General features: G+C 54.8%; 1 protein-coding gene across 1 annotated transcript in view; it reads right to left on the bottom strand.

Annotated features, from left to right (window-relative positions):
* The window catches only part of RIMBP2 (RIMS binding protein 2), a 258014-nt gene that overhangs the window by 14966 nt on the left and 217299 nt on the right, over positions 1 to 25749 (bottom strand). The window contains exons 11-19 of the mRNA XM_073789923.1: positions 24831 to 25640; positions 21358 to 21509; positions 19924 to 20385; positions 17890 to 18033; positions 15145 to 15303; positions 11746 to 12441; positions 10112 to 10229; positions 4366 to 4550; positions 3507 to 3675 (exon numbers count right to left, since the gene is read on the bottom strand). Of these exons, the coding sequence (XP_073646024.1) occupies positions 3507 to 3675; positions 4366 to 4550; positions 10112 to 10229; positions 11746 to 12441; positions 15145 to 15303; positions 17890 to 18033; positions 19924 to 20385; positions 21358 to 21509; positions 24831 to 25640 (2895 nt within the window). The remainder of the gene's footprint in view (positions 1 to 3506; positions 3676 to 4365; positions 4551 to 10111; positions 10230 to 11745; positions 12442 to 15144; positions 15304 to 17889; positions 18034 to 19923; positions 20386 to 21357; positions 21510 to 24830; positions 25641 to 25749) is intronic.

Raw genomic sequence — 25749 nt, 5'->3', positions numbered from 1 at the left:
CACCAACCCATCAGAAGACGGTCCACAAGCTGACCAGGCACCCTGAAGCCCCCTCCCTCACCTTGCTTCAGAGACCCTTCCCTGAAAGCCACTGGGAGTTTGGTTCATTTGAGCATGAGTTGCCTGTTCCCCTCGCTTGGCACCTGCAATAAATGCTGTACTTTCCTTCACCACAACCTGATGTCAATAAATCGTCTTTGCTGCACATCAGGTGAGTGGACCCAAGTCTGGTTCAGTAACACCGCAAGCAAACGAGAGTTCCAGTTGCTCCACGCTTGCCAACACTTGGTATGAGCAGTCGTTTTCATTTTAGCCATTCTAGTGGGTGTGTTGGTTTCTCATCATGGCTTTATTCACTAATGATGTTAAGCATTTTTCCATATGTTTATGTACCATCCAAATATCTTCTTTGGTAAGGGATCTCTTCAGATCTTTTGTTAACATTTTTACTGGGCTATTTTTTTATTTGTTAATTGATGGTTTTATTTATTTTTTATGATAAAATTTTTTTTAAAATTTTTATTGGGGTATTAGTTGATTTACAACGTTGCATTATTTTCATGTGTACAGCAAAGTGAATCAGTTAGACATATACATATATCCACCCTTTTTTTTTTTTTTTAGATTCTTTTCCCATGTAGGCCATTGCAGAGTATTGAGCAGAGTTCCCTGTGCTCTACGGCAGGTCCTTATTAGTCATCTGTTTTGTATATAGTAGTGTGTCTATGTCAGTCCCAATCTCCCGATTTGTCCCTCTCTCCCCATCCCCTGGTGACCATGAGTTTGTTTTCTACATCCGTGACTCGACTTCTGTGTATTGGGTTTCTTTTTATTGTCAAGTTTTGGAAGTTTTCTCTGTATTCTAAATATAAATCGCTTTCTGCCGAGTTGCTCGCAAATATCTTCTGCCAGCTTGTGGCTTCTCTTTTCATCCTCTTAACGGTGTCTTTCTAAGCTGAGAAGTATTTGATTTTGATGGCGTCTAACACAATTTTAAAGATACATCATATCAAAGAAATGGTTGCCCTATCATCACAGGTTTTCTACGTTTTCTTCTAGAAGTTTTACAGTCTTTGTTTTCATATTTAAGACAGTGCTCCGTCTTAAGTTTTTTAATATGGTGAGACTATGGCTTGCGATTGATTTTTGGCCCGTGGATGTCCAACAATCCCAGCACCTATTATTGAACAGACTCTCCTTTCTCCACTGAACTGCATTTTTGCCTTTGTTGAAAATCAACTGACCGTGTATGTGTTGATCTGTTTCTGGGCTCCATTCTGTTCTGTTGATCTGTGTGTCTGCCGTTCTCCAATACCACATGGTCTTGATCAGTTTGCCTTTATAGTGAGTCTTAAAGTCAAGTTACGTTGAGTCTTCCACTTCTGTTCTTCTAAAAAACTGTTTGAGCGATTTTAGTTCCTTTGACTTTTCATGAAAGATTTAGCTTATGGATTCTACACAAACCTTTGCGCAGACCTTCATGCAGTTGCGATGAAATCTATAGGTCAGTTTGGGGATATCTGACAACTTAATATCTTAGCAGTATTAAGTCTATGAGCATTCTGTCTCTATTCACTCAGGGACTCTTTGATTTCTTTCATCAGTGTTTTATAGTTTTCAGCATACAGATCCTGCACGTATTTTGTTAGATTTAACCGTAAGTATTTCACATCTGCATTGTGTTACTGTTAAGCGGTATTACTTTTAAAATTTAAATCTCAAATTTTTCATTGCTAACCTGTGGAAATACCATTGCTTTTGTATCCATTGGCCTTGCTAATCTCACTTGTGAGTTCTAGGAGCATTATTTATAGATATGTGAGATTTTTAAAGTAAAGTTTCATGTCACCTTTTCCTTCTGTGTACCACTGCTTCCTGGCTCTCCCCGTACTGCACGCTCTGCGTGATGCTGGAAGGAAGAGGTGAGGGCAGACATCGCAGCCTTACTCCCAGTCTTGGGAGGAAAGCGCTCTGTCTTTCACCATGAAGAAGGCTATTTCCTAATAATAGAGGGACAAGCAGATATCTCAGCGTGGTTCCCTCAACTAGTCATATTTAGAAAACTAGAATGGAATAAAAAGACATTTAATCTAACTGATCACGTAAATCAAGTTTCTGTTTTTTAGCAGATCACTCCTAGGCTCCCTGGGTCTGTGGTGCGCAGAGCCCGCTCCCTCTATGAACACTCACTGTCCACTTCAGGAAAGAAGACAGCAGTGCAAGGGAGTGGATGGTGTGAGGGGCTCAGAGAGCTGCAGTCTCGTGGATTTAATCTGGGCAATTTAATCATATGAAACCTCGACTATTCGACGTGGATCGTAACTTGAGACCATGAGCTCATTAATACCAAAAAGTCTGAGGCGTTTTATTTGATTTTGTGTTTATCCTTAAAACCATGCATATTCTTTAACCACTGAATTTTGTCTTTGGAGTGTCATTTAGAAGTGAATCTAACGTTTTGAAGTATTAAAACTTTAAATATGAATGACACAAAACAGGTGTATCTGTCTACAGCTATTTAGAAAAAGTAGAGGCCTTTTGAATGAGGAGATTTTCCTTGCACAGGGGAAAATTTAAAGATCGTAAGTGTAATGTTGCTGAAAACAGTTTTGCTCTTGGTTGGCTCACTGGTGCTGCAGAGTGGTTCAAGATAAACGAAGGCATTTAATATCCAAATTAAAGGGTAAAAATCTTTTATGCCTTTTGGATAAGCAAAATTCACCTGAAGAATGGAAGGCATAACACTACCCCATCATCCTTTGAAATTTATCATAGATACGCAACGTTCAAAGTATATTACCAGTGTCTTAGTCCATTCAGGCTGATATAACAAAGTGCCACAGACTGGGTGGCTTAGACAACAAATATCTATTTCTCACAGTCCTGGAGGCTGGGGGTCCAAGACCAAGGTGCTGGCTGACTTGGTGTCTGGTGAGGACCTTCTTCCCGCCTTCCTGGCATACAGACGGCTTACTTCTCACAGTGTCCCCACATGAGGGAAGGGGTGAGGGGCCTCTCTGCGGTCTCTTCTATAAGGGCACTAATCCCATCCGGGGGGCTCCACCCTCATGACCTCATCACTCCCAAAGGCCGCACCTCCTAATCACACTGGGGGTCAGGATTTCAATGAATGAATTTTGGGGGGACACAGTCAGTCCAGAACAACCCAAAAGCAGTTGTTTATTTTCTAGATGTGATAGACCTTTAGTAAGCAAGGCTGTACTTCATCTTCCCTGAGAAGACCATCTGTGGTTTCATAAATACTTAGATGCCTATACGTCCGTATCGCAGCAAGACTATTACAAGCCTGGTTTACCGAGTGGGTTTTGCCCAAGAAAAGCCAATGGTTAACACTCGGATTTCCCTTGACACATTCAGACGGTGCAGGTGGGATCCTGCGCAGCGCGGTCTCCTGCTCTGAGCTGGTGTTTTTGCTATGAAACCCTCAGGAGGGCAGGAGCCTCGCAGCCTACAGGTTCATGGGTGAGCCAGGGGTTGCCTCTTACCTATTTTCTCCACAGGTGTGTTCAGGGGGAGGAAGCCTTGTCTGAGGAGCTGCTCCATCACCTCTTCATCGTCTGCCTGGATTTCAGAGACCATGTTACAAGGAATAAGGCCAAGCCGGGCGCAGGTTTCCCCGCGGTAGAATCCATCAGCGTCTTTATCGCCGTAGACCTGGAGCCATGGGAAGAAGTTAAGGCATTGGGATGGGCTGGTTCAGAAATACATCAGCTCTACTCACGGTAGAGTCACACCTGTCAGAACCAGACTTGAAGGACACGGCACGCGGGTGTAAACGTGTACACGTAGCGCTCGCCCTACACATCTCTACCTCAAGAACCTGTTTCTCCTCCAAGGTGTGGACAGCCCCTGGGCCTCCCATCAAGGAGGGGGGCTGCTAGCTGAGGCCAGGTGATGAGACCCCACCCCACTTAGAAGTGCAAATGGTTCTTCCATAAGAAGACAGTGCCTCTGTCGGATATTCTAGAAGTGAAAAAAATCTCAACAGAGATTCTGCGGGTACCATTCTGTGGGGTAAGCATCACCATCCTTTAAAGGCCCCGTTTTATCAGACAAACATTAGGACCATTTTCAAAGGCGAGTTGTCAGTGCCCTTTTGGAAATTTGCAAACTTAGGACTCAAGGCTCTTTCCCCTCTCCTGGGGAGCATCCTGCTTCTTCGTTCCGACTGCAGACTCAGGCCCCCCTCCTCTGCTGAGAGGAAGGCTGAACGTCGAATGCAAAAGAAAGCAGCTTGTCGTGTGATGTGTGAAGGAACTTGGGTCTGGCGAGAGCCCCTCCCCATCCTTCCCCCTTACTCCCCCCCCACCGTGCCCTCCCCATCACCCCCAGCCATGCCCCCACCTTGATGATCTGCCCTTCTTTAAAGGGAAGCTCCTCTTCCGCAGCATCTGGGTTCGGGGACATGGTGAGGGGATCGTAGTCGAAAAGAGCCACGAAGATCCGAGGTGGGAGCTCCTCCGCCCCAGGGTCCGTCTCCGACTCTTCGTAGAAGTCTGGAGAAAGCCGGTTCCGCCCACCGTACTCATCTGGGAGCGTGTGGGATAAAGGACAGGGTGCTAAGTAATTCCCGCGGCCACCCCCCAGCTTTACCCAGAAACATGAGCTGTTACAGGAAGTGTGGTTTTAGAAACGCCCACACTTTGGGAGGCTGTGGCACCTTAACTTTTGTCTTTTTAAAAACATGGGTAGCTTGGTATGCAGGCAGAAGTGGATCATCTCAACAGAGATGGGTTTGACAAGCAAATAACTAGCACACAACACAGGCACCAGCATGACCCTAGGTGTGCTGCGTGTGAAGACGGGGAGAGAGATAAAGGACTTTGTGTCAAAGACCTCCCTGCAGGGCAGGCCTGAGCGCCAGGGGCGGCAGGTGGGCGAGCCCTTGGGATTAGGACGCGGCCGCACAGGCCTGTTCAGGGGCCAGAGACCCGGAGCCCCTCTGTGTGTTTCCGTAACAGCCGAGCCAGAGTACCTGGACGCTGAAAGGCATCTGTGTATTAGTCCAAGTTTGATATAGGTGACCAAGCTGCTCACTTAGCCCCAAATAGCTAACTGGCAACAAATGCATTACAGCAAATTAATGACTTCCTAGCGGGACTGAGTTTCAAGTCTACCTACCATTGAGCTTCTAAAGAGAATTCTTTTTGAAATCCTTATATGCACACGTATTATTAGATATCATCATACATGTGCACATATCTCACTACATATGCACACGTTTAAATAGATATATAGAGAATGAACACCTGCTGGTAAATTATACTGTTCTGGCCACACAACAGGGCTCAGAACACCAGCGTCTCTCCATGAGTGGCTGTGATGTCGCTGCACTGTTTCCTCCAGAGAACGTATACTAGAGGCTGTACGAGAATCAGACCTCATGGGGAGAGAACAGTGGCCTCCGTGGAATGTGTCCATGGAAACCTGTCTTCTCAGGGACCAAAGTGGGCGACCGAGAGGTCCTTCTCTTTCTTGGTGGCAGGCTAGACTCAAGGAAGAACTTATCTCCAGCTGATGGTCTGACCTGGGAGTGGGCGCTCCTCCCTCTGCCCCGATGTGGAATGTCCTGGCCCGGGGTGGGAGGGGGTCTTTGTCAGGAAGGAGGAAGGGTCCGCACGCCACGTGCAAAGCCGGGGCTCGTGACTGGCCCCTGTCGGCTCCCGAGGCCACCTGTGCTGCAAATAAACATCGTCCTTTACAGGTGAACTGCTTCCCTCACTACCCGACCAAGGGCACTGCTTCCACTGTCACTTCTACGGAGGGAAAGGGGGTCACCTATGGAACATACTTTACAGCTGTTCATCTTCTCCTTGCAGGGAAACCAGGGAGAAGAGTCTCCTTTCTAGAGGGCCAAGTTTTGTTTCTTTAGTTATTCATTTTTCTCATCTGGACACAGAGAAAATGCGTTCCATTTCCTTCTGCTCTACAAGGTCAGTAGCCAAAATAACTGGGGAAAATGGGGCGGGGGGGGGGGGGTGGAGACCTGCACAGTCGGTCAGCAAGAACAGAGTCCTCCTGTTTAGAATGGTATATACCCTCGGGCCTTTTCACCTGACAGGTAAATAACTAGATAAATGCAAAGACGAAACATGGTAGAGGAAGAAACCAAACCCAGTGAAATCCTCCTTTGGGGTCATTGATCAAGGTTATGAGGCCTTCCTTATGCTAATTACATGATTTAGAATTTATTAGATGTGGAGCTATGTAATTTTTATCTTTTTAAATCAGAAGGGGCATTGTTTTCTTAATTTAGGAAACCCGGGGTATATTAAAAGTATGGTATATTTTAACTGTGACTGCACTGCTTATTAAAAATATACTTAGGAAGCATATGGTCTATAGACTTCAGTTCCTCTGAAAAAGAAAACGGATGCTCTTGGAGTACGGCAGGTTTCTAAAGTATTAATCGCTGACATTTGCACAAGAAAAATATAACTGAACAGGTGAAACAGAGCAGGGCCCTATGGTCCTTGCCCGCCCCGCCATGTCCTCCGCCTGCCTTCTGTCTGCGGAAAAGCTTTAGCAAAGAAGAAGTTTAATCAGAGAAGTGAGAAAATGCGGAAACAAAGGAAAACAAAGGAGACCAAATAATAATAGTTCAGTCATTAAGCATAATCAGGGACCTTCAGTTCCTCCTCAAGAGCTATAGATCATATCCTGAGCCGTGTCCTGGGAGCTGTCTTGTAGACTCGGAAACCCACACCAGGTGGAGAAGTGAACTACACGATGACCAGGCTGTAGCCATGACATGAGCTGCCACAATTCCGAGAACTGGCCTCAAGGAAATGGGAACAAACGGACCCTGGAACTGAAGACTCACTGTACCTAAAACCATCAAGATGACGCTGGTCAGACGACCGATGACCAAGTTCAAGATGCCTGTCGGGGCTGCCTGTGCTGGTTCTGCACGGAGCCCCCTCCCTCCGTCTATAAAAGCACTTGCCCCCGACTGTCGGGGGAGGGGGGAGTCGGCCTTTGGACAGGTGTCCCCCGCCACCACCTGGTTGCCAGCTTCCAAAATAAAGCAAACTTTCCTTTCCACCAACCTGGCCTCTTTATTGGCTTTTGAGCAGCGAGCGGCTGGACCCCACTGCCGGTTACACAGGGACTAGATCTAGGAAAATAGTCTGTTCACACGTCACTGACTGTTCACTTCCTAGGGTTTGGGGCATGATTCTCTTCTTTTCTGGTAGCTGCTGAACACGATTCACTTTTGTTTTTTTTAAATAAATAAATTAATTTATTTTTGGCTGCGTTAGGTCTTCATTGCTGGGCGCGGGCTTTCTCTAGTTGCGGCGAGCAGGGGCTACTCTTCGTTGCGGAGCGCAGGCTTCTCATTGCGGTGGCTTCCCTTGTTGTGGAACACGGGCTCTAGGCGTGCAGGCTTCAGTAGCTGTGGCTCGCGGGCTCAGTAGTTGTGGCTCGCGGGCTCTAGAGCGCAGGCTCAGTAGTTGTGGCGCACGGGCTTAGTTGCTCCGCGGCATGTGGGATCTTCCCGGACCAGGGCTCGAACCCGTGTCCCCTGCACTGGCAGGCAGATTCCTAACCACTGCACCACCAGGGAAGCCCCACGATTCACTTTTGTCTTCTGAAATTATAATAGGTTCTTCAATCTGTGTATGTATATATGTGTATGAATATATAAAGTATTTGATATTAATTACGCCTTTTACATGATTTCTTGCATTTCTCCATGATGAGAAATCAGGTACAATGAAAGCAACTGTATCACGGATTTATTTAACATGTTTTGAATTCTATTATTAACAGACCTTTTGGTTAAGCTGTTACCACAGCACTACTCTGTTTTTGCCAACGTAGCTAGTGTGTTACCGAAATTAAGACACGTGTGCAGCCTTCTGCATTCTCTACCTTAAGACAACACTGACTGAGTGAGTGTTAGAGACTCCGATGGGGAGGCGGTGGGTCCGCCGAGGTTTTCCTTGACGCCCCTGCCCAGCTGGGAATTTGCAGCACCGTTATTTTCAGTCCTGTAGACTCTCCTTCTCCATCCTAGGAGACCGGAGTAGGAGACCCACGGGACGTCCTGCAGAGCACACCCCTGCCTGGTGCCGCGGCATTGATCTGCAGCCACGGGAAGGGTGGCAGCTCACATGATGAGCATTCACTCGTTAAAGTCACAGTCGAACGAGGACTCAGGAACCAAGCTAAACAGGAAGAACAGTCTTGAACTGGTCCCCACCTCGTTCCTCAAGACAGTCAGTCTGGACAAGTCATTTACCTTGCAAGCCAGGAGCACCTACCTGACCTCTGTAATTGCTACGGGGGAATTATACACACATCAGATGAAGTTCTGAGCGACGTGGCCGCAGCTTACAACACTCGAAACCAGAGTGAGCTCAGTACACACAGAACGCTGCTAGTGCGTCTGCAGTAAGTGAAACCGGCGTTTTCCATCTGATTTTGTTTATATTTCGGCTTATTTTGCTATTTTTCAGCTAAATGAATACGCTCCGTGTTTTCAAAGGTCGGTTAACAGTCTGAAATTTTTTACTGATAAAAATAAAAACATTCTAGGGCTTCCCTGGTGGCGCAGTGGTTGAGAGTCCACCTGCCGATGCAGGGGGCACGGGTTCGTGCCCCGGTCCAGGAAGATCCCACATGCCGTGGAGCGGCTCGGCCCGTGAGCCATGGCCGCTGAGCCTGCCCGTCCGGAGCCTGTGCTCCGCAACGGGAGAGGCCACAACAGTGAGAGGGCCGCGTACCGCAAAAAAAAAAAAAGAAAAAAAAAAAACAAAAGAAAAACATTCTAAAAACTGTAAAGATGGAAAAGGAAACTTTTGTTTCCCTATTGTTTGGACTCCATGAGAAAGAAACGCCTGAAAGAAGGACGAAACTTCAGGGGATCTGTATTGCTGTATAAAGTCTTTAATTATTTTTGGCTGATGTGAACGATGGTCTTTTAAACCTTAGCTATTTAAATGTGATTGGGGCTGTGTTTTCAGGTGTCTGGACCTCCATGGGTGGCTTTCCTTGAGCCTTGTCTCGCCAGATCAAGATGTTTTGCTCTCATCTACTTCTGTTCCATGAGTGGGTCTCTTGCTTTGTTTCGTGTGTGTGTGTGTGTGTGTGTGTGTGTGTGTGTGTGTGTGTGTTTTCACACAAAGCTAGTTTATTTGTGCTGATTACCAGATTCCATTATCTTGTGCATAATACTTTTTAGAATTGTTTTGCCGGGGTTCATTCCAGTAGTAGAAAGATTCCCATCTGACCTTCAGCCACGTTCCCCTCTTAGCGGACTGATCAGAATGACTACAATGACAGCTTTCAGCACGGCTGGCTGAATTCCAAAAAGTAATTAAGAGAATGGAATTGGATGCCAGAGGATGACTCATGCACAAGGAGGTGACCAGATGGACGGGGTCAACACACAGGTCAGGGCACACATTCAGGCCTCCTGGCGTTTTTCATAACTTTCAACCCCAGTTGTCCAAGGGTTTCACGCATACAGATAACCCTCCTTTGACTCAGGGCTTGTTTAGATATCTGGAGTTCGGCCACCATCCCCGCCTCTGCTGCTTTGACCATGAGCAACTCACGAGAGCATGACCTAGGAGGTGGGGAGGTGGCCCGTCACCATCTCTTCAGTGCCTACCATGGCAGCCTCTGCAGTGAAAAAAGAAAAACTGGTAGGGAGAAGATTGCTGTCAAAAGTCAATATATTTTGAGAATACTTGAATTTCGGTTATATTTATCTTGTGCTGTTTCTGCCTTCTTCTGCCATAAATAACCGAGGGTGTTCTGTATTTAGTTGAAAATGCTATTCCTAATGACTTTTTTTTTTTTTTTTTGGCAGTACGCGGGCCTCTCACCGTTGTGGCCTCTCCCGTTGCGGAGCACAGGCTCCAGACGCGCAGGCTCAGCGGCCATGGCCCACGGGCCCAGCCGCTCGGCGGCAGGTGGGATCCTCCCGGACAGGGGCACGAACCCGTGTCCCCTGCATCGGCAGGCGGACTCTCAACCATTGCGCCACTAATGACTTTTTAAAACTATTTATATGGAGGACCAAGCAGCCACGTGCTCTGTGCTTAAAAGAAAGAGGGAGGCCTCCATCAGGCCCACTAACCGGCAGACGGGACCATCATTGGCCGGGACCTGTGGCGGCTGGCACTGCCGTGGGGAAACCTCCGGCCCACGTGATCCACCCGATCAGCCCGTCCAGCAGTCACCGGGTTTCCTAAAATCTAAAGACAAAACAACAACACAGTCATGAGGCTTGCCAGCCGCGGGAAGGAAAGAATTGTCAGCCAAATCAGTTCAACTTAGAAGCAGAAGCTCTAAAGGCAACTAAACTTAGCTTTTAACTGAAAGGTTAGCTGAATAACCTGGAAGAGGAAAAAGGGCTCACCCCAGGCACCCCGTCTTCTACAGCACACGGGTAGGGGCGAGAGAGCGTCCCTCGGGAGGCACCTTTCTGTTGCTGCTACTGCCGCTGACGCCAAATCTTTTGAACCACAGTGAGAGTGGCTCACAGACGACTCATCACACCTTCAGCCCCTCTTTCCTAGTCTCAGCACAGCCCCTCCAGAGACCACAAAAGCGGGGGAAACACTGCGTTTCCAGATGTCCCGCCTGGGCAAAGTTGCATGTGAGGTTACCGAAAACTCAAAGACAGAAGTTTCTGTGTGTAATCAGCTTGGAAGCTCATGGCAACGTCTTGGCCCTAATGCAAAGACACCAATCCCATTCCAGGGCTAACCTGAACGGCCCTCCTTTACGGGTAAGTCGGCCTCTGATTCACACTACAGGTTTGCATCGCATCATGTATGAGAATCAAAGCAAAGCCTCCAGCTCACTGGTAATTTGAGTCAGGAAGTTTTCAGGGACACAGGGAAGGAACCGGGGTTGGGAGTGACGGAAATTAGTCTGTTACAGGCGGGGAACAGGGAGCGAGCTGCAGTTTGCTGGTGTCAGTGGGCTGTGGATCGGCGCCCTCTAGTGGACATATCACAAACTGCACCGGCTCAGACCCAGGGCCTGGAGCCCCGGGATGTCTCACCTGTGTTTTCATGGAAAAGTTCAGCATGACAGGAGCAAGTGTTCTGAAAAGAGGACACAATATAGAGATGAATGAAGCCTTGAAGGAATCCCTACTCTTGAAAACCACTCACAAGCCTGGAAGACAAGGCAGGGGGATGGGTCTAGAGCTGATGATGGAAAAGTCATTCTGAAAACTGGTCGCAGGAAAGAAACCGGGGGAAAAAAAGAAAAAGAAAACCTTTGGAAACAGATGCAAAAACGGATCTCTTCAATCATTGTTCCCTATTTTTTTTCAGTTATAGGTGAAGGCCAAAACCAACCACAACCAAAAACCAAAACCACAACGAGAGAAAAACTTTCAGTAATACCAGTAAGTCATAAGTAAGTCCCCACGGTTCGCTTTGCAAAGTATGTGTTGCCAAACTTTTGGAGAATCGTAGTTCAGCTAACCCTTAATTAAAATTTAGATTCAGTTGTCCTTTAATTAAAGCAGCCACACTCATCACTGATTTGGGGGTAGGCGGTCATCATTCTAAAGCAAAGTAAAGAAATCATCAGCGTGCTCCAGACTGGGAAGCTGCATAGATCAAAGATGCATGGAAAATGCAAGAGAGCCAGCAGAGAGCGTGCCCGGGATGGACACCAAAATAAAAGAAGGTGAAAAAATGAAAACGGATTGGTTTGGCAAGCGGATGTGAGCGGGAGGTTTACTTCACACACCAAAGGACCGTCTGCAACCCGGGGAGGAGGCTGGGCGTGTCGGGCACTGGCCCTACTGTCGGACATTTTTATGCTTTTCTTCCAGACATCCCGGAAGTCCTCCTGGCCCGCGGGCTCGCCCCAGCTGCACTTGCTGGGGGTGGACCGCTCCGGGCTCGGGCGGGCCTCACTGCTGCTGACGACATGGCCGGGCTCCGCTGGCTCCCCGACATCTTCTTCGACGCTGCTCTGCCGGGTCAGCGTCCGGCGCCGGGCCAGCAGGGGCCTCAGGCTCCTCCTACAGGGACAGTGCCCGGGGCCGGGGCTGCACTGGGCAGCGGGGCTTCTGAAACTAAACCGTATCTCCTCCTCTTCGCTCCCACAGTCCAGGCCGCTGTCCGGGCTCCTGGTGGCCGAGCGGCTGAACCGACAGCCTCTGTCTTCGAACACGAGGTCCTCGGCCTGGGGGCCCCTGGGTCTGGCAGGGACCCGGGAGCCAAGCGGGGCCTCGTGCCCCTTGCAGGGCCTGGCGGGCTTGGGCTCTCTGGCCAGCCGGGTCCGGGCCCTGAAGCCCTGCTTGTACAAGAGCTCACAGGGCTCTCCATCCTCCTCGGCTACTTCAGGGATACTGAAAAGCTTCTTACTGTGCTGGGTCTGCTGGGGATTCTCGGGCAGCTCCAAGAAAGCACGTTCAGTGGTCCTATTCTTAGAGCACTCCTTAAGGGGGTGGTGTGTTAGAACAGGTGCCGGGAGTCAGTGTGTGATCAGATATGAAGTGGGGCAGAGGGAAGGAAAGAAAATACAGACAGAATTAGTCTCCGAGGCCATGAGGGACAGAAAGCATGCTTGTAGTCGTGGCGGGAGGGGAGCGGAGGGGAGGGCGGATGGCATGCTCTGGCCGGGGCTCTGGAATAAGAACAGAATGGGTTAGACGGATGGGGCCGGAGCAGGGTGGGGTGGGCAGAGCACACGCAGAGCGGCCTGACACCCTCAGGACCAGCCATGCAGCCCCAACAAGGGAAGAGTGGCAGCTGGGCCGCGGGTGCAGGGAGGATGGTGGCAGGAGGCCTCACGCTGACCGAGGCGCTAGGATCTGTGACACGGCTACACCCAGAGGCAGGGACGTCTGAGTCCGCTGGCTGCACCTTCAGAAACTCGGAAGGCAGCTGCCGTGGGCCGCCGGCAACTGGAGATGATTCACAAAACGGGGACCCCAACCCGGCCACGCCACTGGACTCCGCACGTCCCTCTAAGCTCTCAGCACTCTCTGAAATCCATCCTCATGCGCAGTAACCTATGGCCTCTCTCCCTGGCTCAGATCTCAGGCTGTGAACGTGGGGACCTTGGAACCGGGCGCCCCAAAGTCACGGCTCTGGGGACGGTCTTGCTCTGTCCGTATCTGCAAAGGCTGCCTGTCTCTCCGCCAGACCCCGGACCTCGAGGCCCCCAGCGAGGAGCCGCGTCCCCGCCAGTATGGTGGCTGGCCCACTCAGAGGGGCCTAATGGACATCGAGGGGCGGACACCCCACGGCCACCGTCCCGGATGTCGGTGTCTCTCCGGATTTGCCCTCAGCCCCCTCCTCTGGTCCCGCTGAACCGGCCCGCTGGGCGCCCCTCCCGGGACACTCCAGCGACTCCACGAAGCCGTAAGCCCACCGTTTGCCCTGCCACGGGCCTCCAGGGGTGCACGTTAAAGACGCCTCCGCGGGGGAGCACCGGATTTGCTTCCCTGCCCCCAGCCCACCGGCCTGTGCGCCCCTCGCGCACGGGGACCTAGCGGGGTCGACTCAGGGCCACGTCTGCCGCAGGTCTGGAGCCCACGAGGGCCAGGCGAGGAGGGCGTGGCACACGCTTCGCTCATTTGCTCACAAGCGCCCCACGGAGGCCGTCTACTCCGGGGAACACGGAGGTGGAGAGGGAGAGCGAGGAAGCAGCGACCCAGCCCCGGGCGCCAAGCGGGGCGCACGTGAGCCAACAGGGCTGCCACGTGGGAAGGTGAGCCCGCGGGCCGGATCCCCAAGCTAAGTCTTGGAATTTCTGAAAAGAAACTAGGAGTCCAGATCGCTGAACTTGCCCTCTAGGCCTTCTCCCCGGGAGCCATGGTGACCTTTGGTTTCTCTGCTAACGCGGCGCAGGAAGTACCATCCCAGAAGCGTCATGGGGGAGGGGAGGGGAAGGGAAGCAGATGCGCTTCGCCGGCCCAGCTCGTGGGGAAGCATGGGGAGCGGGTCAGGCTGGACCGCGGGCAGCTTGGGACCTTCCTCCAACAAGAAAGGTCACGGTGAATCCTGCTGGACGGCGGCCCAGGGCGGGGAGGAGGGGGGCCGGTGGGGGGAGTAGGAGCTGCAGCCGTGCGGGGTTTGCACAGGCATCTGCAGGTTCTCCAGCGACAGCGTCTCCGGGGCCCTGCGGGGGGCCTCTGCGGGGAGCTCGTCAGGCAGCCTAGTCTATGCAAGCGGGCACTGAGCGGGTAGTCAGATCTGGGAGTTGCCTTCCGTCCACCATTCAAAATGCGTGGCTCTGTGTTCCCAGAGGAAGGCCGGGGTCGGGCGGGGTTTTTCTCTCCGAGGCCTTTTTCACGTGAAAACCCCACAGCGGCCCGACCAGCTCTCCAGCCCTTTGTGTGTCTCCCGCGCTGGGCTGGGAGCAGCTGGAGGTCGGAGGTCATGTCCATCCTCATACCCCAGCCTGGCGGAGGGCCTGGCGCACAGGGGCGACCAGCTCGTGCCGAGTGAACAGATGCTCAGCTGGAACGGGCAGCGGCAGCAGCAGGACGGCTCCTGGTGCGTCCCGGGGCCTGGAGCGCGATCTTGGTCAAGGTGACCCCGCGTCAAAACCTTGGCTGACGGCTACGCCAGAGGCGGAAGCAGAGGATGCCGGGGCCCCGGGTGGGAGGTGTCTGAGAAGGGGCTGGTGTGTGGACGCCGCTGTCCTCCAGGAGGGAGGACCCTCCTCTGACCTCCTCTGACAGCCCCTCTCCCTGGCCCTCCTGCGGTCCAGCAGCATCCACCGCGGTTGAGAATCTTTGCGCAACTCGCTCCCAGTCTCCAGTCTGCCTCGGAGGCGGACTCGCGCCCTCCCAGGCCCTGCCCGTCTGCGGATGGCCACGGAAGCCAGGGCGTTGGCAGGGTGGGAATCTTCTTTGTTCTATTCTTTCCGATTCAGTTCTTGATGCAGAGGTGGGTGCCCCTGGGGGTGCCCAGTGGATTCTCCCAGACTCCTTCACCCAGAATTTGGGGAAAGAGGAGGGACAGGAGACCCCGAGCGCAGACTCAACAGTGAGCGAAGCCCGTGCGAACCTGTGGACTCTGCTTGCAGGACCAGGTGCTGCCTCTGGAGCCGGCCTCGTGGCCTGGCAAAGGGACAGGGATGGGGCGGCTGTGGGGACGGCGGGGAGGGGCCTGGTGCCCCGGCACTGACCTTGAGGGCACTGCGGGCCGCGCCGCCGGGCCGCCTCCGGGCCGCGTCCTCCAGCTGCATCTCCGAGCACAGTTCTTCCTCGTCTTCCTCCATGATGTCCGAGAGGTCGGACCCCCGGCTGCTCTCCGTGTGGTACTCGTCTCCATGGCAACAGTGTGGCTGGGCAGGAGAAGGGGATGCAGATGGAGGGGCAGCTCCAGCACGCGGGAGTACCCGGGGCCCCTCCTGGCTGGCCTCCCCTGCTCTGCCCACTTCTGAGCTCAGAGTCGTGTCTCGGTGTCTGGGTGAGGTGCTCACCCCAGAGGTGAGGGAAACACAGTCCCCAAGCCTGCGGCAAGCTGGGATGGCAGACAGAGGACCAGCCCAGGCCTCCCAACTCTAAATCCAGACGGGCCCAGGCAGAGACCCCTTGGGCTCTTGGCAGGACAGAATGCCAGGGGGCTCACAAGACACACAGGAAAACATCGCTTTTCTGGGTACCGTCAGCCTCTCCAACTTAGTGGCTGGACAAAGGCTCAAGCGACAGGTCGTAAACTCAGGTGGCAGCATGACTCGAGGCCCCCCGTGAGCGTGCAGGTTGCATCTAGGGGCAGGGAGCAGAGAGTGCTGGGTGGCAGGGGTGCAAATGCACCATTAAGGGCGCCTAAGAGTTTTAAGAAAACCATGCAGTCTGAAATTCACACACGTGCACACACTGGGTTGTCAAAGAACAGCCCGGTCCGGGCAGGGTGGGACCCCCCACTGTGTGGTGTGCCCACTGTGTGCCCAGTTTGGTCACTGACACCAGAGAAGGCCCGCTGCTGGGGGTGCTTGGGGAGGAGTCTGGGGACGGCGGAAAAGGGTCAACAGAAAAGCAAGGAAAAGTAGCTTGCTAACATGTAAACTGAACCACCAGCAGCCCTGATGGGGTCTGGGGATTTGGGGGCTGGTCCAATTCAGCGGTCCCGTCCCCACCCTCGAAGCAAGCGCCCATTATTCAGCGTCTCGAGTATTTGCAGCAACTCAAACTGCACACCCTACGAGCTCAGACTTATGAGCCCCAAACATGCATAAAGCTGTTTTGTTTCTGCTGGATGGTGTCCATTAAGAGCAATTTCTTTATTCTCCTGGTGGGCGACCAGACAAGTGCCTTTAATAGCATCTCGAGACATGCTTATTAAAAATACCCCAGTTTCAATCACTCCTCTAGATAAAGACATGTCAGCACCTGAGTGGCACTAAGTTCCTGGCCCGCTGATGGGAAGGCAGCGTGAGTGCCCAGGCTGGGGGTCCCGACCCAGCTGAGCCCTCAGAGAAGTGGCCCAGATGCTCTCAGCCTGGGAAGTCTGTGTGTCAGCATTTGAGCTGCTCCAGCCCTAATTCTTTCTATCAGGCACTGCAGAGAAGACGTAAAGGTGAACTGATTTTAAATGAATAAACAAAGATCAGGTTGGTTTGAAAGAGGTCTCCCCAAGGCAAATGGGAAGGAACTCTCCTCGAGAACACAATCTCACTGGATTCAAACCCAATGATGAGTTAGTAATAAACCCGTGGGATGGAAGGAGGTGTCTGCTGTTTGCCAAATACATCATGGATAAGCCATTCATAGGACTCCTATTCCTCTCTTCTGCCCAGTGAGATGTCACGGGGAGTCTTGATGGAGCTTCTGGAAAAGATTTTTCTACCAGTTAAAAGAGATGTGCCTGAGAAGAAAGCCCCCCTCCTTTTTCCCTTCCCTCCCTCCCTCCCTCCCTCCCTTCATTCCTTCCTTCCTTCCTTCCTTCTTGGGGTGCTGTCATATGAAAGTGTGACGACTGGCGCAATGGCAGCCACCTTGTAACCATGAGAGAAAGGCTAAAAGAATGGAAGATTCAGAACCTAGAGCCAGGACACCACTGAGCAGCTGAATCAACCTTGCAGCCTCCTACCTGAGACTTCCTGCGATGTGGGAGAATGAAATGTCTTTGTTATCTTAGTCATTATTAGTTGGGCATTCTATTTCTTGTGTTTAAATGAATGCAGATAGACTTACTTTAATCTTTTAGATAAAGAACCTGATGGTTGGAGAAGCTGAGTCACTTGCCTCCTACTAGCAGTGACAGAGCCAGGAAATGAGTCCAAGTCTGTGAGATTCCAAGGCCTCCTCCTGGCTAGGCTGTGGCACTGCCTTGCTGCAGAGCTGTGTGTTGAGGGGCTGGAGGATCTGACATCTGAGGGGTCTTCAAGCTCTGACACCTCAAGATCTCAGGACTCTCCAGGCCCCACTCTTCCTGTTGCCCAGACTTAGGTCTTGACACCATTAAAGAACATTCCCATTAGAATACGCATAATCAGAAATTGGAGACCAAACCCACATTGGATGGATTTGTCACTTGTGAGCCCGGTCTGGGACAAGAAGCCCTGACATTTTTGTCCCTCCAAGGGTGGGATGCTGACCGTTTAATTTCTGAATCTCCCATGATGCTTAGCACTTAGCAGACGCTCATCACACATCTGCCTGATGAACGAAAGTAAAGAAACGAACGGTAGGTTTTGCCTAAACTGAGACCAGGCGGTTACCTGGAGACTCACCTGAAACACAAAATCAGCCCATGAACGGATACTCATACAGGGCAGTCAGGGAGGGCAAAAACCTCACATTCTGACTTTTGAAACTGTCCCCCGTGAGGTCACAAATACGCAGGCACTGTGCAATCTAAACTTTCCAATGGACTGTGACTGCTGTCACCCGGGCCTTGGGGCCATGCACCCAGGAGCTGCACTCACCGGCTTGCCTAGCTCCGAGCCTTTCAGAAACTCGTCCACCGACGCGCCCCTCCTCTTGGCGTCGGGGGACTCGTAGCTGTCTTCCTCGTCCGAGTTTGCGTACTGCCCACTGCTCCTGTCCAGGAAGACGCTCCTTTTCTCTAGCTTGGAAGAGAAGAGGGGAGGTGTCAGGGCAGAGGCCGCCTGGCCCTGGGGATGGGCACAGGGGCAGGCGGCTTCCAGGCCCGACAGGGCTCCATCCTTTCCTCTGCCTCCTCGGAGCCACTGTGCGAAGGGACTTGGGGTGAGTGACCCGCACAGGCTGGCGGGCGTTTTCTGATGCTGCCCTGGGTGCCCGCCGCCCCTCCCATGCCCACCAGAACTCGCTCCTGCCTTTGCAGGAGGTAACGCGTGGGTGCTGAGGAAAGGCTCCTCTCCCTCTGTTTGCCACCCTGGCCCGGCTGTTAACGTGACCAGTTAACCTTTTCTTGAATATGGAAGCTCAGAGCTTTGCTTTCTCTCCACACCTTCTAAAAGCGGAAGGCAGGCCGGGGGGAGGTGGGGAGGTGGCGACTGTCCCAGGCATTCCTGGGCCCAGCCTCTGGCTCCAGCCTGCTCTCGGGGGTCCTGTCTGGGAGCTCAGGGTGGTGGGATGCGTGGCTGCTACCTGAGAGGGCGGGGGGGGGGGGGGCGGTGTGCAGAGCTCCCCGCCCCCCAGCCCCTTCCTACACCAAAGCACCTGGGCTTCTGCTTTGCGGGAAATCAGGGCGGAGTGCCAGGGTGCCCGTAATAAAGGTGCACATTCTGCGGCATGTCCTTTAGTCAAGGGTACAAACTGCTGTGTAACTATTAACAAATCGGGAGATTCCACAGAAAGCCTGGATTTCCAGTTTCTCAACAGGCACTGAAGTGCTGTCACGGTACCTCTTACCCCTCCCGGTTGCCTGGCCGTGGCCCGCCCACCTCAGCTCTGACCTCTAGGGGTCTGGCCTCTCCTCAAGTTCCTGACCCGGCCTCCAGCCCGGAGGGGGCCTGGCCTGGGCCCGGGGATGCCCAGGAGGTGAGGGTCTCCCGGCACCGACATGGATGTCTCCACCTGCATCTCAGAGAAGGCACTGCCAGGGGCTGCCGTCCAGGAGAGACCCCCATGGGCTGGCTGGGCAGAGCTGAGAAGACCACTGACCACCACTGTCCCCTCTGCCAGGGCCCTGACCTCGGGCTTGCAGCAGACAAGCTGGGCGCCCTGGTAGACAAGCGCACCCAAGGGAGAAAGATGGGGGTTTGGCCCAGGCAGGGAGGGGCCCGCGGCCTAGCCCAGGTCCACACCCTCCTCTCCGGCATCACTTCACGGCTGCTTCTTACACTGTCTCGGCTCATTGCACATTTCCTCTGGGCAGTGGCCACACGGTCATGCGAGTACTCATCCCCACGGTCCAGGCGATTTCTAGCAATGGGCATGCAAATATACTGATGTGCGTGCATTTCTACGCGTAGGTATCTATGTATACATATGTGTATATAAATGTGTGCGTGCATGTATGTACACGTACGTACATGTCTATCCGTGTGTACACACACACACAGGCACATAGCCACATGCGCAAACACACACACACAGCTAGAAGTCTGAAGTGAGCCAGCCAGGAGGTGACCCTCGTTTAGGAAGATGTGCCCCAAGCCCACTCCCAGGCGGCACCTCTCAGATCCCCGGACACAGGCCAGAGCCTGGTTAGCGGGCTGTTAGCTCGTCTGCTAAGCCAGGCTGGTGGATAACCCTTTCCTCTGGTTATCTGGGTCTGTATCTACGCAATGGAAACACACGTTGATTCCGACAGGCTCAGGCCTGGAATGCCCTGGAATGCAGCCCTAGGGGAAAACTGGCGGATGACACGGCATCCTTCTCCCCACGTCAACGCCGCCACTCTGGGTGCTGAGAGTTCGGGGCGCGTCTCCCCGCCGACTCGGGGTGCCGTGGAAGGTCCCATCCCCGCTGGGCTGCAGGGACGGACCGCACGGCACGGGCAGCGGTACCGGCGAGGAAACGCCCAGCCTTACCCTGCTGCTCTCGGCCACCCTCTGCGCGGCTTCCCGGGCCATGGCCTTGGCGACGGAGGTGGAGACCGGGGCGCCCTGCGGCTGCGGAAGGATGCGGCTGGGCGAGGGCGACCGCCGCCCCGGGCCCGAGCCCTGCAGGCCGGGCGGCTCCAGCAGGTGCCCGTGGGCCGGAGCAGGCGCCCGGCCGAGCTCCCAGGCCTCATGCGCCGCGGCGTGCGGACCCAGGTGTTCATCTTTGGTATCGGGGGCTCCAGCATTTGCTAATGGCTTCGGTGTGGGAGCAGTTCTCAGGTGGGGGGCAGGAGGCACCAGGAGGTCGGGGGGGATGGCAGCGGTGGCAGAGTCTACGGACTCGCCCTGGGCGGAGAGGGTCCGCACGGTCACACCCTTGGCTTCGAGGCTCCGCAGCCGCACCAGCTCCACGGCCGTGCTGTCCGCCGTGGGAGAGATGATCTCAGCCACCTGCGCGCAGAGAGAGCGGGGTCAGGGGTCAGGGGTCAGGGGTCGCCCGGGCGCCTCTCCAGCAGCCAGGGCCCTGGGCCCCGCCTACATCCCCCTCAAACCACACCCCCCGGCCCGGAAACCTGGCTAGGCGGCAGCCCCGCCTCCCGCCCGCCGCTGGAGGCCTGCGGGCGCCGCTGAGCACACCCTCTTCTTCCGCGTCCACAGCCAATCCGGGAGCAGCCGCGGGGGCGTAGAGCAATCAGAATGCCGGGCGTGTCACTGCCAAAGCGTGGCCCCGGGGCAGTGCCGGCGGAGGCCAAAACGGGCTTCCGGCCGTGGGGGACACGTGACTGCGGCCCCTCCGGGCCCTGCCTGCGGGGCTTCTGCGGGGAGCTGGGAGGAGAGAGGGCCGTGCAGCGGCCGCTCTCACGGGGCGAGCTGGGACACCGCCCCGCGTCTGATGCAGCAGCCCTGGCCCTGGGGCTGCGGGGAACACGGTGGGCAGTGGAGAGCAGGCAGAAGCTTGCTCCAGCCCCGCCTCCCAAGGGCAGCCGTGTCTGTCTCCTGTGCCCGGACCGGCTGGGGCTTGAGATTGCGGGCTCCCCCACAGCGGGCATTAACACTTCCCTGCAGCGTTTCCGGGGCATTTGGACTACCGTCTCGCCAAGAATCGTTTTGGTGGAATCTACTGAGTGGGCCCTGATATCGTGGGGCTCGAAAGATGTGAATTTTTGGTACCCAGGGGAGAACAAGAAAGGTCCGGGGCAGGACAGGTAGTCACTGCGGGAGGAGAGCAGAGAGCACTCTGGGCAGGAGGACGGCGCAAAAAGGATGGAATTCTCCGTGTCCTGCAGCCGAGCCCGGGATGGCGGCGCAGGGGGTGCTTAAGTAGCTGCTGGTGGGTCTTGGGGGCTGAGAGGGAGAGTCGCGCGTCACTGAGCGGAGAGTGCTGGGGTCTCTGGGGCGAACACTGCCCCCGCAAGGACTCACCCTCTGTCCTTTGGCATACACGCCGTAGCCGGTGACGTTGGCTCCATTGGACAGCCCCGTGGCCGTCAGCGCGGGCGGCTTCCAGGAGACCTGGACAGTGGCTGGGGTGGCCGCGGCCTGCACGGCAATGTCCTGGGGAGGGGCGGGAGGACCTGGGGGACAGAGCAGAGGGGCTTTCAGGACGCGGCCCTCTGGCAGAAGAGCTGCTACCACGCCCGGCTGGGGGCGCCCGGAAACGAGATCTTCTGTCAAAGCCTCCAGGGGTCGCGGGCAGAACATGAAGCGTGAAAGCAGGGCAGGAGGGTGAGGAGGTGGCAGCTACCGGACACGCGCGGTGCCCTCCTGGAACCCCGCTCACGGGTGCCCCGTCCCCAGGGGAGCCCGTGACCCGGGCCAGGCCAGCCGGCCACGAGGACCCAGCGTTTGGCAGAGGAAAGAAATCCCTGCCGCCTCTCCATCCTCTTCCGCGCCCCTCCTCCCTCCCTCTGTCCCTCCGTCTCTCTCTTCATCAGACTTGGGGGCAGTGAGCTGGACCGCACATTCCCCATCTCACCGCCTTGCGGGACAGGACAGAACCGGAAGCTGGAGAGAGACGGTTCTGATGAAGCCACCCGGCCCTGGACACCGGCTCTGCACACACACTGCCCGGCTGACCAGCTGGGCCGCTTCCTTTGCCCCCGAACCGTTTGAATCGCGCTCACCATGGAAGTCTTGAGTAGCTACTTCAACCAACAAGGAGGCCAGGGTCATGTCGCTGGTCCTTCCAGGTGGCCCTTGGGGACAGCAGGACCACCTGTCTGCCCTGTAACCCACAGGCAGCTCCTTTCCCCCCGGGTCTGTCTGGTGCAAAACCCCCATAACTAGCGTTCTATTTGGAAAGGAACGTGTAGCTTTCCGGAGGAAGGTATGCGCTTCATCCTCCAAGACGCGGCTCCGGCCCGTGCATTTCTGGGGGGGGGGGGGGGCAGTGGCTGTTTGCTGAGGATTTTGTCTGTGCAGCTCATTCTGCTACTCACTTTGGACTCTTTACATCACTTGATCCGCACAACAGTCCTGTGAATTCAGCGCATCCTTGTTTTGCAAATGAGGAAGGTAAGGTTCGAGGGAAGCTGCTGGGCTATTGTGTGTTGGAGGCGCCGGCGGCGTGCAGCTCAGTGCAGCTCATGAGAAGGGCTGATGCAAGCCACCCTCAACACACTGCAATATGGGGCTTCTGAACTTCCCTACAACCGGCTTCAGAAGTTAAATTCTACCGGGACGGTCCATTCAAACATGACAGATGGGTTATTCTTCTTAAGGGCGAAGGTCAAGAACTGAAACTGGCTTGGGAGTTTGCTGGGTGCCCACTTCTACCACAAGACCAATGACAGCGGAGGGCCGGGGTTTTGTGGGTGCGGAAGACTTGTGTAGCTGTGACCTGCCAGCTCCAGCCCATCCCTCCAGTGGCTGAGAGGTGAGGGGGTCGCACTGACGTCCATCACGTGGGGACACCTGGTCCAGCCACGTGCCTGATGACGCGCTCACGCTGAACGAGGTTCAGGGGCTGCCCTCCCCACGCCTCTCACTTGTGACATTTCCACAGTCCAAATCCTCCTCTGCCTGGACAGGCAAAGGCACTAGTCTGCTGTGGACTGCATGTTTGCGTCCCCCCAAATTCGTATCTTGCAATCCTAACCCCCAAGGGGATGGTGCTTGGAGGAGGGGCCCGTGGGAGGTGGTCAGGTCGTGAGGGGGGAGCCCCCATGAGCGGGATTCGTGCCCTTATCAACAAGGCTCCAGAGAGCTCCCTCACCCCGTCCTCCAGGTGAGGACACAGTGTCTTCACCGTCTAGGAGGCAGGAAGTGGGCCTCGCCAGACACTGGGTCTGCCCACGCCTTATCTCGGACCTCCAGCCTCCAGGACTGTGAGAAATAAGCGCGTGTTGTTCATAGGCCACTCAGTTTACGGCATTTCGTTACATCAGCCGAGCTGACTAAGACAGCCAGGAATTGGGCGTGAACCCATGGGAACAGGCCCCCCCTGGGCTCAGCATCTTCTCCTGGTCCCTCTCCATCTCGACCTGAGCTTCTCCACAAAGACTCTCCCGGCTGTCCCAACGTATGTGCTCTTGCCTCTCCTCGGAGGCCCTGGGGTCTCTGGGTTTGGTGTCTCTGGTTTCTTCACCCCCCAGCACTGACCACAAGACTTCCCACCAGGAACCAATGAAAAGCTCAAGTCCTCACTCGCCCAATATCCACGATCTGACATCCCGATAGGCAGGCAGGAAACCCAGCATCACCTTACAAGATGAATGAACTGACCCTTCATAAATGAGTTCCTACTCAGACCTGCTTCCTCCTCGAAGTAGCGTCTGTCCCGCCTGCCCCTGACCTTGCTGCTTTGTAGGTCAGACTCTAGTTGATGATGGAGTTCAAAAAGACGGGAGAGCACCATGGAATTAAAAGCAAATCCAGTTAGCCGGAGATGGAAGGCTTTCGGCAGTTAGTAGAAATGATCCTGGAGAACCACTGGATTATTTGTCAACCTGCTGACAAATGAGGTTGGGCAGAGCTGGATTAATTAATCACAGAAGACAAATCCGAGGAGAGTGACAGGCATTCTGAGGGAATTCTGTGAACATCACAGGACTAAAATAAGCCCTCGAGGTATCAGAATATGCCCTCACACATCTTTGCAGACACAACCTTTGCTCCAGGAAGGCTGCTCTTCCCCAGGTGTTCGGGCTCCCATCCTGCGCACAGCTGCCTTCCTCGGAAGGGCTGCCCTGTACGCGAGCCCCAGGCGAGATCAGCATGACGGAACCTCGTGGAGACGGCGGTGACGGCTGCCCCGTGGATAAATCAGAGGATGTCCATCTCAACCCATGTCTTTACAGTTTCCTGGGAGAGAGTGGGGGGGGGATGGGAGAGGGGTGCATTCCTCCTCCTGTTACAGCTGGGAGTGCAGGGAAGGAAGCCAAGATAGCGTCCACAATGGAACTTCACGTCTTCGCAGATTCACCCGCATGTGTGAGATATATACGCGTATGTGTATGTACAGCAAAAGCAGACATGAGAAGAGAGAACAATTCTGCGAGTGCTGTGGGCGCCCCTCCATGTTCCCCTCTGTGAGCGCACGGCCAGGAGTGGGTGACACGGGGGAGACGGAACCCTCCAATGGCCCAGGGTGCTCTCATTTCCTCCGGTTTTCTGTAGGACGAGCCTCTTACAGACGCAAGCGTTAAATATTTCCGACAACACGGCCCCTGAACAGAATCCAAGCTTTCTCTTTCCCTCTCACACACACAGAGGCGTGCGTGGGTGTATTCCGTGGTCCCCGGCTGATGGAAGGATGCTCCGGGACGGCGCCGGCTGTCGGCAGCGGCTCCCCTTCCGCTCCCCCCGCCCCTCCCCTTGCACAGGGCGACATCCCGGCATCCCCTCCCTTGGGGACTACCTCCTCCCCGACCCCCCACCCCGGGAGGACAGCTCACCTGCCGGCAGCGTGGAGAACTCCACGAAGGCCTCCTTCCTCTCCCTCTGCTCCAGGGGCAGTTGCCAGGGCACCTGGTGGGGCTTGGCCAGGACCTTCACTTTGTAAGCCGCGTTGGGCCTGAGGTTGCAGAACTGGTACTTGTAGCTGGTGGCCCGGACGACGTCCAGCTCCTGCTCGTTGAGGAAGATGACATGGCTGTAGTTGCTGTTGGTGGGCATCCAGGAGAGCTGGGCGGAGACCTGCGTGATGTTGTCCACACGCAGGTGGGATGGTGCCACCACCACGTCCTTGCCCACCAGCAGCGTGCAGCGCAGCCCGTCCGAGCTGCCCCGGCTGGTGGCGCACTGCACGGAGATGCGGTAGGTGCAGGCTGCCGTGTCCAGCTTCTCCACCAGGGCCTTGGTCCTGCCACCCAGCGCCAGGCTCAGGCGCGTCTCTGCGTCCACCAGCACATTGTAGGTGCCCACAGTCCCCCAGCCCGGGGGCACCGCCGGGGGCTCCCAGCCCACAATGACACTTTTGGCAAGTTGTTTGATGAGGGTGATTTTCCGAGGGTAAGGCACGATGTCTTCTCCGATGTCATCGATGTTCATGTCCAGCGTCCCCGCCCCGTGGTCGGAGGGGCCAGAGTCCGTGTGCGTCGGGGAGTGGAGGTCCAGGATGCGCTCCCCGTCCGAGCCGATGCCGGCATGGTTGATGAAGTTCTGATCCTGGTCTTTCCCCAGAGTGCTTGCCAGTCGAGACTCGTCCTGGACAAAATCCACGAAGTTGGAGGGCACCAGGCCCCTCTGCCCGTCCAGGAGCTCGCCTGTGGGGTACGAGGACAGGGTTACCGCCCAACTGTCCCATGGGGGCCCGAGGGCCTGCAGTGGAGTCTGCGCCTCCCCACAAGGGGACTGCTGTACGGAAAGCAGCAG

Source organism: Tursiops truncatus, chromosome 13, assembly GCF_011762595.2.
Source record: "Tursiops truncatus isolate mTurTru1 chromosome 13, mTurTru1.mat.Y, whole genome shotgun sequence".
Classification (NCBI taxonomy): domain Eukaryota; kingdom Metazoa; phylum Chordata; class Mammalia; order Artiodactyla; family Delphinidae; genus Tursiops; species Tursiops truncatus.
The sequence above is the reverse complement of the archived record's forward strand: the minus strand, read 5'-3'. Positions and strand labels throughout refer to the sequence as shown.